The 11,392-nt window shown below is 45.5% G+C and overlaps 1 protein-coding gene across 1 annotated transcript; it reads left to right on the plus strand.

Moving 5' to 3' along the window:
• The first annotated feature begins 5,412 nt into the window (after nt 1-5,412).
• LOC114909455 (paraneoplastic antigen Ma1 homolog) lies at nt 5,413-10,169 on the plus strand. The gene is made up of 4 exons (XM_029248967.1): nt 5,413-6,609; nt 9,249-9,315; nt 9,706-9,852; nt 9,964-10,169. Exons 1-4 carry the CDS (start codon nt 5,413-5,415, stop codon nt 10,167-10,169), a joined length of 1,617 nt encoding a protein of 538 aa, XP_029104800.1.
• Nucleotides 10,170-11,392: the final 1,223 nt, after the last annotated feature.

Genomic DNA, 11,392 nt, shown 5'->3' on the forward strand with positions numbered 1-11,392 from the left:
ACTATCTGTCACCTATCATTTGGTGCCAGTCCCAGGAAACTCATGACTGCATGGTTACTGCACCTCCATTAAGGAGATTGGAAAACCTGTAACTACGAACATGACTGATGCCACAAGTGACCAAATGAAATCAAAGTTACTTTGGGACAATTTAAATCTTGCCGCAGTACAACTTAGCTGGCCATGTCACTAAAATACCATGTTTACAGATTAACAGAAACCTTTTGTTCTTTTTTACTTGGAACTGTAACCATTTCAAATGTGATATTCTTTCCAATTAGTATTAAAACCAAATTTTCATTTATTTATTTGGTTATAAAAGAAACTTTGCATGTTATCAGTTTCCACTAACAATACAGAGATTTTCCGACCCTTTTTCGGGAAAGCTTTTCCAAGAAGTCCTGCTAATGTTTCCATTTTCTGACAAGGCAGATCTCTGTCACTCCTTGTAAGATAAACAGGAGTGTACGATCTCCACTTGACAGATTTCTTTAAAGAATAATAACATCTCTTTAATAATACCTGCTTCATATTTCTCCTGAGAAGCCCCTTCAAAATCAATTAAATGTCCAGATTTGACTAAAATAACTCATCTGGCCTTTCTTCATGGTGTTCTCAAACATGGAAAGACCAAATAGGAATCATGTGGTATTAGTCCAGTAATTTGGCTAATTCAGTTGTCACATACATTTTGGATGCAGAGGGTTGCAGCAACAGGATGTTTTTTTTTCTGGATAAGCTTGAAAAGATCATTTGTTAACTGTAAAACCTCATTGTGACAAATCGTGTAGCGTTTCAGCTACATTATTGCGGCACTAAATATAATAGCTGTGTCTCGTTGCTGATGTGTGTTGTTATTCTTGCTGCCACTGCCCAGGTAAATGGACTTTTCACGTGTGGTTGAACCTTAGCCTGAGATATGATTTGAGCACTTCTCCCCCGTTCCACCCTGTTCCCAGATCTCTGTGGGTCCACAGGCTTACTAGCCAGCAATCCCAAGCAAAGGCGCCTGTGCGATGAAGACGGATGCCCTGTTATTTAAGACGAAAATGTGCGGGATGAGGCTCAGAGAGCACAAAAGACAAAGGGAGAGCAAAGGAGAGTGAGAGCGAACACGTCTGAGAGATGGCCTCCCTCTACTGCGCACAACTACTGTGAAGAAGAGCCAAAGAGCATCTGACAGGAGGTCACTCTCACGTTTATCGTCGTGATTTTGTTTACAGTGAGTGAAACTTTTCTCCAGGCAACTGATATAACGGTGTCGAAGTGCAGAGAGAATGCCCAGCGAAGAACACGATCCAGCTGTGTGCTCGCTTTGTCACTCCATTGCTCTCCAGTGACATATTATTTGCATGTTTCATGAAAGGTACACTATAAAAATATCTATTTAATACATTATTTTATTTCTCATAAAAAAATGCAACTTTTTAACTCTGAAAAATACTATAAAAACTATTTTTATTGATATATTGAAATTACTCAGCCTAGTGATTGAACACAAATAGTGTGAGTGCAGGACATTCAAGTAAAGACTGACAACAAAGCAGCAGAGCAATACATCTGTAAGACATTTAGTGAAAAAGTATGCTTCGGAGAAGCAGGAATCAAAAGAAACCAACATTTTTTTGTCTTTGTCAGGAGAACATCTTGTCTGAACATTCTCTGCTTTAGTGTGGTATGTTCCTGGAAGTATTCGGCTGATATTTTTAAAGGAAGCCCATGGGTGATCGGGTGGGCGCACAGAACCCAGGTAGTACCGGGGCGTCTTCTAGGTCTCATGACAATGGTGAACTTTACGAGATAGGCAACACAAACATACAAGTACCTTGCAACTAACTGAGCGAGCAGGTAGGTTAAAGATGTTAACAGAGGGATCCTGGCAGACAAAACAGTAAAAATGAGCAAGGTGGGCAAATGAAAGCTGCTGAAAGTCAAAACAGGGCAGGCCATTCTGACGAGCCATCAGTGAGTTTGAGCCAACTCTTTCCTGACCTTGGACTATTGAGCACTGAAGGACTCAGGTCCTTCACATGTGTTAGTTTATTGAGCTCTGTCATAAGTGCTTGCAGAAAGCCACACAACACGCCAAGAGTCGCACCTCCTCAGCTGCCCATTACTTTACTTTACTCCCGATTAGGCTGATCAGCTTATCATGTGTTTACTTTAAGAGCCCTGAAGACAGTTTGGACATGACCATTTGACATTTGCTGCTGCCACTCGCCCCTTGGGTCATTCGGTGCCTTAAGAGTGGTCAACTGTCCACTCGTAATGTAGATACATCGCCTTCTTTATGCATAATTGTCTCGGGGCCACTTCATGGGCCCCGCTTGAGTACTGCGACGTTTTACTCCAGCACAGGCCATACGAAATGAGAGCACTCATTTGGAGAAGAAAAAAGGAGCAAGGGAAATATTCACTGCAACATAGAAAACAGTGTGAATGGATCAATGAAAACACGGCGATCTACTCAACCAATTTTTGAGAAAGCAGGTTTACCAGATCTTGCAATTCTCTCCCCTTGGTGTTACATGTTCTTTGGAAGGAATAGCACAGCTTGGTTATTTTAATAAAAAAGAAAATTAGAAATGAAATAAGGAGGCTGTGGCATTTCAGTGAATCCTTGGGTCTTGTATCACTGCAAGAGTGCCAAACAGCCATCACAAGTTAAATTCAGAAGAACTGCAGGTTAGTTGGTCCAGTCTCGCAAGGCTGCACATTGCAGCAGTTAAAAAGCACACAGATGGAAACAGTAGGGTCTAACATGGGTGACCTCTGTGAGATGCTGATGATTAGCTTGTGGCTAGCTATTGCTATCATTAGAATCGGGCTACAGTGAGCCGCCCACACAGTAGGGAGGTTCAGAGTGCACGTTCTTCCTTGCCACGTGTTTCTAATTCATCCCTGTATTCCATGTCTGCTTGTTGGTGGTCTGCCTCACTGCACCCTCACTGCAGTGTTCTTTCAATACCCCTTCTAAAGCCGTTTTATGCCACTAGAATCTCTGAAAATTGCTTTGATGCACAGGTGGAAAATATTTATGTACTATGTATGAAAAATTGCAAATGATTAAGGAACTGTACTTTTTGCTGGTTAGGGCTCAGATTTTGAGAATTCCTAGTCCGTATATCCTTGAACAAAATACATTCTTTGAATTGAACTGATGAAAGAAGTAAAAGGGATTAGGAATATGCCAAACTTCAATTTTTGGTTTGTAAAAGCTTTGTAGCAATTATACAAAATCCCCCCCCCCCCCGAAACACACACACACACACACACACAAATATACAGCTTCCATTGCATAACAAGGGTAATTCCTTTTGGAAAGTCTTCTTATAAAGACAATTCTTGTTAAATAAACCCTTAAACACTGTACCAGTTTAAATGAGGGAGATAAGTAATGCTTTTTGGAACCTCAAAAGGTTCACCCATTTTTTTCATCAAATATGCAAAGTCCTCCCTTATTTTTAAACAGAATATCTCAGTCAAACAAATTCAGAATATCACAACTACCCTGGATACATTTAAATCCAGGCTTAAGACGCACATGTTCAAAATCACTCATACATCACACCATTGCGTGTCCTGTCCACTTTCCCACATTCCCTGTTGTCATTTACCTGATAACTACTATCACTTTTTATTTTGTTGTTTTATTTTGCTATTCATAGTGCCAAAGTGTTGATTTCACAGCTGCTAGCCCAGTGCAGACTGTTTCAGCTGACTGGCATTTCATCAAGGATGTTCTTTACATCACTCTTTTTCCAGGATAGCCTGTGGACCACCACAAACTTGCATTTGACATGCAGTTATTACTACTGACAGGATTCTATTCTTTTATTGTCTTAATCCAAAATATCATGTGGCTTTAAATTCTGTTCTTTCACTATTACAAATTACACACACACATTTTCGGAACCGCTTGTCCCATACAGGGTCGCGGGGAACCGGAGCCTACCCGGCAACACAGGGCGTAAGGCCGGAGGGGGAGGGGACACACCCAGGACGGGACACCAGTCCGTCACAAGGCACCCCAAGCGGGACTTGAACCCCAGACCCACTGCACCACCGCACCCCTATTACAAATTGCAAATTCTGATATTTACTTTAAAGAGTTGCAACCCATATATGGTTTCATTTTACCATAAAGCACTTTGAGAAGCTGCTTTTAACACATGTAGCCCTGTAGCGCTACTAGGTTGCGTGTTTAATTTTGAAGGTTTAAATAAAGCTTCATTAATTGGAGTCCTAGTTGGTCGAAGCCCTACCACCATATGTTGGGACAGGCGCAACCTACACGTTGTGCTAGTTTTGCACGCACTGTGAGTCGATTGGGGGGTTCAGTTTGGTGCCGAACCAATGAGAGAACAGGGGGGATGGAACGAATGGGAAGAGTTTCGAGACTTTTCTAGAAGGGTCGAGAGAGAGGAGAGCGTGCGGAGGAGAGTGCGAGACGGGTGTGTTCGAAAGAGCGCTCCAGAGTGTCAGGAGGCGATATTTTTCTGGTTGCTGGATGAGTAACCAGAGAGAAAATATCGCTTCTCTGCAGTTGGATTGTGTTGGCGAGTTTAGTTTCTGCGGTGTCCTCGTCGTGGTCCGACGAGACGTCCAGTTAAACCGGCAAGTTTCAGGCTCAGCGGCCCGGTCTCGTCGAACTGCTACGCCGGTGTGACGGAGGAGGACTGAGGAGAACCCGATAGCGCTTCGTGCTACTGGTAACGCGCGAAGTTCCTCGGGCATCGCTGGAGTTTTCATCCGCCCCGAACGCGAGTGAACGGGGATAAGGTAAACTGCGGGTTTTTTTCCTCTTTTGCTCGCAAGAGTGAAGCGACCCATAATTCGGGTCTCAACGCACACGAGCTGCGTCCAGGCCTGCAACGAGGGGTTTTTACGACGTGTGTTAAATACTCCGGAGTATGAAGAAGTGTGTAGCACCAAGGTTATTCGTGCTTGTTGTAAGATATTGAGTGTACGTGTGTTTTCTGTTCGGTTGTTTTATTTATGTTTGCATTCGTTTTGAGGGGATTTCCAATTGGGGTTAATAACTTTGAATATTTCTATGGGGGTTTGGAGAATTTATTAAATTTGTTGTTGAAATACCTGAGTTTGGGTTTTCTATTGGAATAGAACCCAGGGCACCACCCTCAATTAGGCGAAATGGAGGGTGCGCTATGATAAAATGGAGGCACCGCTGGGATAAATTAATTTAGGATGAACAGTACTGGAAGCTAAATTGACTAGTTTATTTGTGTAGTACATATATAATTTTTGCAGTGTGAGGTTAAGGGAATAAAAGTATGTTAGATTCCATAACTGTTTATTGGTGATAATTGGTACAGGCTTCTTCTTAGTTTTGTAGTTTGAATGTTAAATCTAGTTTAGTACCAGACAAGGCACAGTGACCACAACCGAAACATGGCTGAGCTCCGTAATTGGTGTAGGGGAGAGGCCATTAACCCTGAGTACGCTCTGTTAGTGAAGGATATTCCTGAAGATGCAGAGATTACTCTCATTGAAGAGACTTTGCAATCCATCAAGGCTCTGGGACGAGTTAGAGTGCGGGGACGAAGGTATGATCCCCAGACTCAACATCTGATGGCTCTGTGTGAATGCTGTGAGCGAGTAAATGTCAAGGCAATTCCCTTGGATGTGTTGCCACAGGGCAGTGACCAGCCATGGAGAATCTTAGGAGTCTCAGATGAGGTTGCTGGAAGTCAACAATCTTCTGAGTCTGAAGAGAACACAAAGGTGCCCCTCCAAGCCTGTTCTCCTGAAGCAATCATCCGTGCTGTTGGGGACTTGATGGAGAGGCAAGGCAGACTGTCTGTGGATAGCAATGTGTATAGGAGGCTACGCACTTTCTCAGGGGTTGTCCCGACCCCACTGGGTGAGGAACAGCTTGAAAACTGGCTAGAGCAAGCACGTCTCATGGTGGATAACTGTGAGAGGCCAGACAGAGAAAAGAGGCTAAAGATTATAGAGAGTTTGAAGGGTCCAGCAGCGGAGATTGCTCGGGCAGTTCGATTTAGCAACCCTGATGCATCTTCGGAAGAGTATATTGAGGCTATTCAACATACTTTTGGGTCTGCTGAGACTGGCGAGGAACTCTACTTTGCATTCAGGCTTCTGTGTCAGCATCCAGGGGAGAGGCTCTCTGAGTTTCTTCGAAGAATTGAGAGAACTCTGAGCAGAGTCATACAGAAAGGAGATCTTGCAGCAAAGGATGCAAACGCCGCTCGCCTAGATCAGATCATCAAGGGAGCTGTAGGAGCCGACATGATGCTTTTGAATCTTAGATTGAGAGAGCGACGAGACAACCCACCTGATTTCTTACAACTGTTGAGTGAGATTCGCACTGAAGAGGGATATGAAGCATCTCGACAGAAACTGAAGTCCACAGTGAAGCCTGTCCGGGCCAAAACTGTAGTGGCACATGCGGACAGTGGAATGCAAGAGCTCCAAGCTGAAGTGAAAGCTTTGAAGCTTCAGTTAGCTGAATGTTCTGCTCTGCTCCCTGCTCATCCTGTGGTGGTCCAGAAGTCCAGCATGGTAACAACTGACTCCACTGAACATCCAGAGGATAATAGGGATGTGAAAGCCCTGAAAAAAGAGGTGAGAGAACTCCGAAAGCAAGTCAAGATTATGTCAGTTAAGCCTGCTACTGCAGTCATCGAGAAGTCAGATCCCAGACCACAGTCCTCAGCTATACCACAGCGAGGCTCACTTCCATGTCGTAGACAGGGTGGGTTTTTCTGCTATCGCTGTGGTGAAGACGGGCATACAGCCGCAAAATGCGACAGACCAGAAAACCCACAGAAAGTGATCCAAAAGTTCATTCGTGCACAACGCATAGTGAGAGTCACTAAACAGGGATCAAGTGTTTCAGCTGAGGGAAGCCCCTCAGATGTTCACATGAGTAGAGGTTTCGCCAGTACCCAAGCTGGTTCATTACCTATAAAGGATTGGTGGGACCACCCTCCACTGTTCAGGTCAAGGTGGAAGGGAAGATCTGTACAGCCCTGTTGGACAGCGGGTCCCAGGTGACAATTATTTTTGACAGCTGGTATCATGAGCATTTGAGACATGTACCATTGTGTCCGGTAAGTGGATTAGCTATCTGGGGTCTGAGTGATTCTGATGATAGTTATCCTTATCGAGGGTATGTGCAGGTGGAGTTGGCATTTCCGCAGAAAGGGATGACTGACGGGAATCCCATTACTGTTCTTGCTTTGGTTTGCCCCAACCCACGCTGCTCTGATAACCTTCCTGTTTTGCTGGGCACTAATGTGAAAAGGGTACGCCCTTTTGTTTTTGGTACCCAAGAAGATACGAGTGCTGATCCATCGTTGAGTGTGCGCACCCTTACGTCTCAAGTAATGACACCAGCCCAGGTGGGGCGTGTTCCCCCTGACGCTGGAGACAAAGTGGCCGATGTCAGATGGATGGGTCCTGACCCTTTGATTGTTCCTGCTGCTGGTGAGCGCGTTGCAGTCTGTAAGATTGCAGAAACCCAGCCTATGGGGAAAAGCATTGTGATTACAGAGCGTGCTCCCACTACTGCTGTATCTTCTGGTGTTCTGGTACAGCCCACTGTGATACTTTCATCAGCTGTTGATAAAGAGAACTTCCTGGTTAGGTTGCGCAATGAGTCATGTAAAGATGCTTCCATTCCAGCTGGCACAGTCATCGCACATTTACATGTTGCCGACACAGTGACTGTTGCAAGGAGTAATGATGCCAAGGAGCCCAAAAGGATTGATCCAGCCTTGTTTGACTTTGGGGAATCACCCATTCCTGAAGAGTGGAAGAGGAGGCTATCACACAAGTTAGCTGAGCGAGCCAATGTGTTCTCAATGAGTGAGTGGGATGTTGGTCTGGCAAAGGGGGTTGAACATAGGATCAGACTTACTGATAATAAGCCATTTCGGGAGAGATCTCGGCGTTTGGCACCCGCTGATCTGGATGACTTGCGGCGTCATCTGCAGGGACTGTTAGCAGCAGGTATCATAAAGGAATCCAGAAGTCCTTATGCATCCCCCACAGTTATTGCCCGAAAGAAATCCGGTCAGTTGCGCATGTGTGTGGATTATAGGACACTGAACCGTCACACCATCCCTGATCAGTATGCTGTGCCCTGCATTGATGATGCACTTGATTGTCTCAATGGAAGCAAGTGGTTCTCTGTATTGGATTTGCGTAGTGGATATTACCAAATTCCCATGGCAGAGGACGATAAAGAGAAGACCGCTTTCATCTGCCCACTGGGTTTCTACCAGTTTGAGAGAATGCCGCAAGGAGTCACAGGGGCTCCGACGACATTTCAAAGACTCATGGAGAAGGCAGTGGGAGACATGCATCTACTGGAAGTAGTCGTGTATTTAGATGATCTAATAGTTTTTGGAAAGACGTTAGAGCAACATGAAGAACGCCTTTTCAAGGTTCTAGACCGATTGGAAGAGGCCGGTTTAAAATTATCCATAGATAAATGCCAGTTCTGCTGCACACAGGTGACATATGTGGGACACATTGTGTCAGAGCATGGCATTGCGACGGACCCTGCTAAGGTTGAAGCGGTAGCTCAGTGGAAACAGCCAACTGATCTTCCATCCCTTCAGTCCTTTCTGGGGTTCTGTGGATATTACCGTCGTTTCATAAAGAACTTTTCCATCATAGTTCGACCTCTCACTGAGCTGACCAAAGGCTATCCTCCATGCCAGAAGGGCTGGAAAGCTGCTGGCACTAACAAGAAAGACTATTACAAAGTGAGTGAGCCATTTGGTGATCGATGGGATGAGTCATGTACAAATGCTTTCAGGCAAATCATTCATTGCCTTACCAATGCACCCATTCTGGTTTTCGCTGACCCGACCAGGCCCTATATATTGCATATTGATGACAGTTTCCATGGACTGGGAGCAGTCCTAAACCAAGAGTACCCAGAAGGTCTGAGGCCCGTCGCATTTGCGAGTCGAAAGCTCAGCCCTTCGGAGAAGAACTACCCTGTCCATCAGCTCGAGTTCCTAGCACTGAAGTGGGCTGTGGTAGACAAATTTCATGATTATTTGTATGGAGTGAGTTTTACAGTGAGAACTGATAACAATCCTCTCACGTATGTTCTCACTTCTGCAAAGTTGAACGCAACGGGTCATCGCTGGCTTGCTGCGCTCTCTACATATAATTTTACCGTTCAGTACCGACCAGGTTGCCATAACATTGATGCTGACACATTGTCACGAAATGTGTTCTCCAAGGAGATTGGGGAGTGGCAAGAGTTCTCTTCTGAGAACATCAAGGCTCTTTGCAAACAGATTCGCTGTGGTAAAGAGCATGTAAGGTCGCTAACATGTGCCGAGTTCATGGGAGTTTCGCCTGAAGCCATCCCGGACTGTTATGCTTTTCCAACACGTCTCGATGTCGGGCGTTTGAAACTTGTAAGCAGCACCGAGCTGGGAAAGGCTCAAGACTCTGACCCAGTTATATCCCCAATAAAGGAGTCTGTCAGGAATGGGCATGTATCTCCTTATGTGCGGGGTGAAGAGTGGCAAGTATCATTGTTGCGGAGAGAGAGTCCAAAGCTGCGAATGATTGGTAGCCTGCTTTATAGAGTAATGCAAAGGCCATCTGGTACTCAGGTACAGCAGCTTGTGTTGCCCAGACTGTATGTTCCAATGGTTCTCCAGTCTCTTCATGATGACTGTGGCCATTTAGGATCGGAGAAGTCGGCAGAGCTCATCAAGGACCGGTTTTACTGGCCAAAGATGAGTGCGGATATTGAGGAGTATGTCCGGAATTGTGGCAGGTGCATTGCACGCAAGACTCTTCCTCAGAGGGCAGCTTCACTGAACAAAATTACAAGTAAAGGGCCGCTTGATTTGGTGTGCATTGATTTCTTGTCACTCGAACAAGATTCAAAGGGATTTGGGAATGTGCTTGTTGTGATTGACCATTTTACTCGTTACGCTCAAGCCTTTCCAGCAAAAGACCAGAAAGCTTCAACTGTTGCTAGAGTACTGTTTGAGAAGTACTTTGTGCACTATGGACTCCCTGCTTGCATTCACTCTGATCAGGAGCGTGACTTTGAGTCGAAGCTGATCCGTGATCTTGGGCATCCGCAAGTCCCGCACGACACCCTACCACCCTCAGGGAGATCCCCAACCAGAGAGATTCAATAGGACTTTATTGTCCATGTTGGGAACATTGGACCCTAGGCAGAAACAGAATTGGAGTCAGAAGATCAGTCAACTCGTACATGCCTATAACTGCACGAAGAATGAGGCGACTGGTTACTCTCCTTATCTGTTGATGTTTGGCAGGGAAGCTCGTCTGCCTATAGATCTGTGTTTCGGGGTGCCGCTGGCGGGTGATGACGAAGTGCAATATCAGCGATATGTCACAAAGTTGAGAGCAGGTTTAAACAGAGCTTATCAGTTGGCCAAAGAAGCTGCTGAAAAGAATCATGAGCGGAACAAGAGAACACATGACAAATTAGTCAAGGACCAGGTTCTGGAAAAGGGAGACCGTGTGCTACTGAGGAATTTCGGTGTCACAGGAAAGCACAAGTTACAGAATAGGTGGAGGTCTTTACCATATATTGTGGTGGGGAAAATGGAAGATCTGCCAGTGTACCAGATCAAACCTGAAAGTGGCTCTGGAACAATCAGGACAGTCCACCGTAATCATCTACTTCCCATTGGGTGCTTAGTGCGACTGCCAGGGAGCGTAAATGAATTGGATCCTCCGCAGAGACGAGTAACAAGGCTACAGAGTCTCTTAGAGACGAAACAGTTGAGTTGCAATCAGAGGAGCGATTCCAGGACGAGGACAGCTGTATCATCCTCCTCAGACTCAGATTCCGAGGTGGTTACTCAGCCCTTTACGTTTGATGGACGGAACTGGGAGAATGTATTACCATTAGCCGGAATATCTGGGGTGAGCCAGGCCCACTGTGGAAATGAAAGTCACAGTTCTTCATTAGCAGGGGCTGGAGGTGAAGTTGAGGTGGAAGAGGTTGAAGCTGCCAGTTCAGCAAATGCCCTCGAGATCGAGGAGTCCCCTGCTTCAGGTTCAGCGGTGGAAACCGATCTAGAAGGGGGAGCAGGTGACCAGGATGGTTGTAAGGCGTTGCAGGATGACGTGTTAGCTGAACGACCAAGAAGGGAGAGAAGACCAGTGGTACGGTTTACCTACGATGAGTTTGGAAAACCTTCAGATCGACCACTGGATATTCTGAGCACAGGAGTACTTGTTGGCTGTGGAGCTTACGGAGATAACCGACGCTGTTCCAGCCACACTGTGTGGTGTCACCCTATGGCACTGTGTTCTTGTTGTGGTTTATTTAAGTGATAATTTTTTATGAAGCCGCTATATGAGTTGATGAGGGCATCAACTTATTAGA

Source organism: Scleropages formosus, chromosome 25, assembly GCF_900964775.1.
Source record: "Scleropages formosus chromosome 25, fSclFor1.1, whole genome shotgun sequence".
Lineage (NCBI taxonomy): Eukaryota > Metazoa > Chordata > Actinopteri > Osteoglossiformes > Osteoglossidae > Scleropages > Scleropages formosus.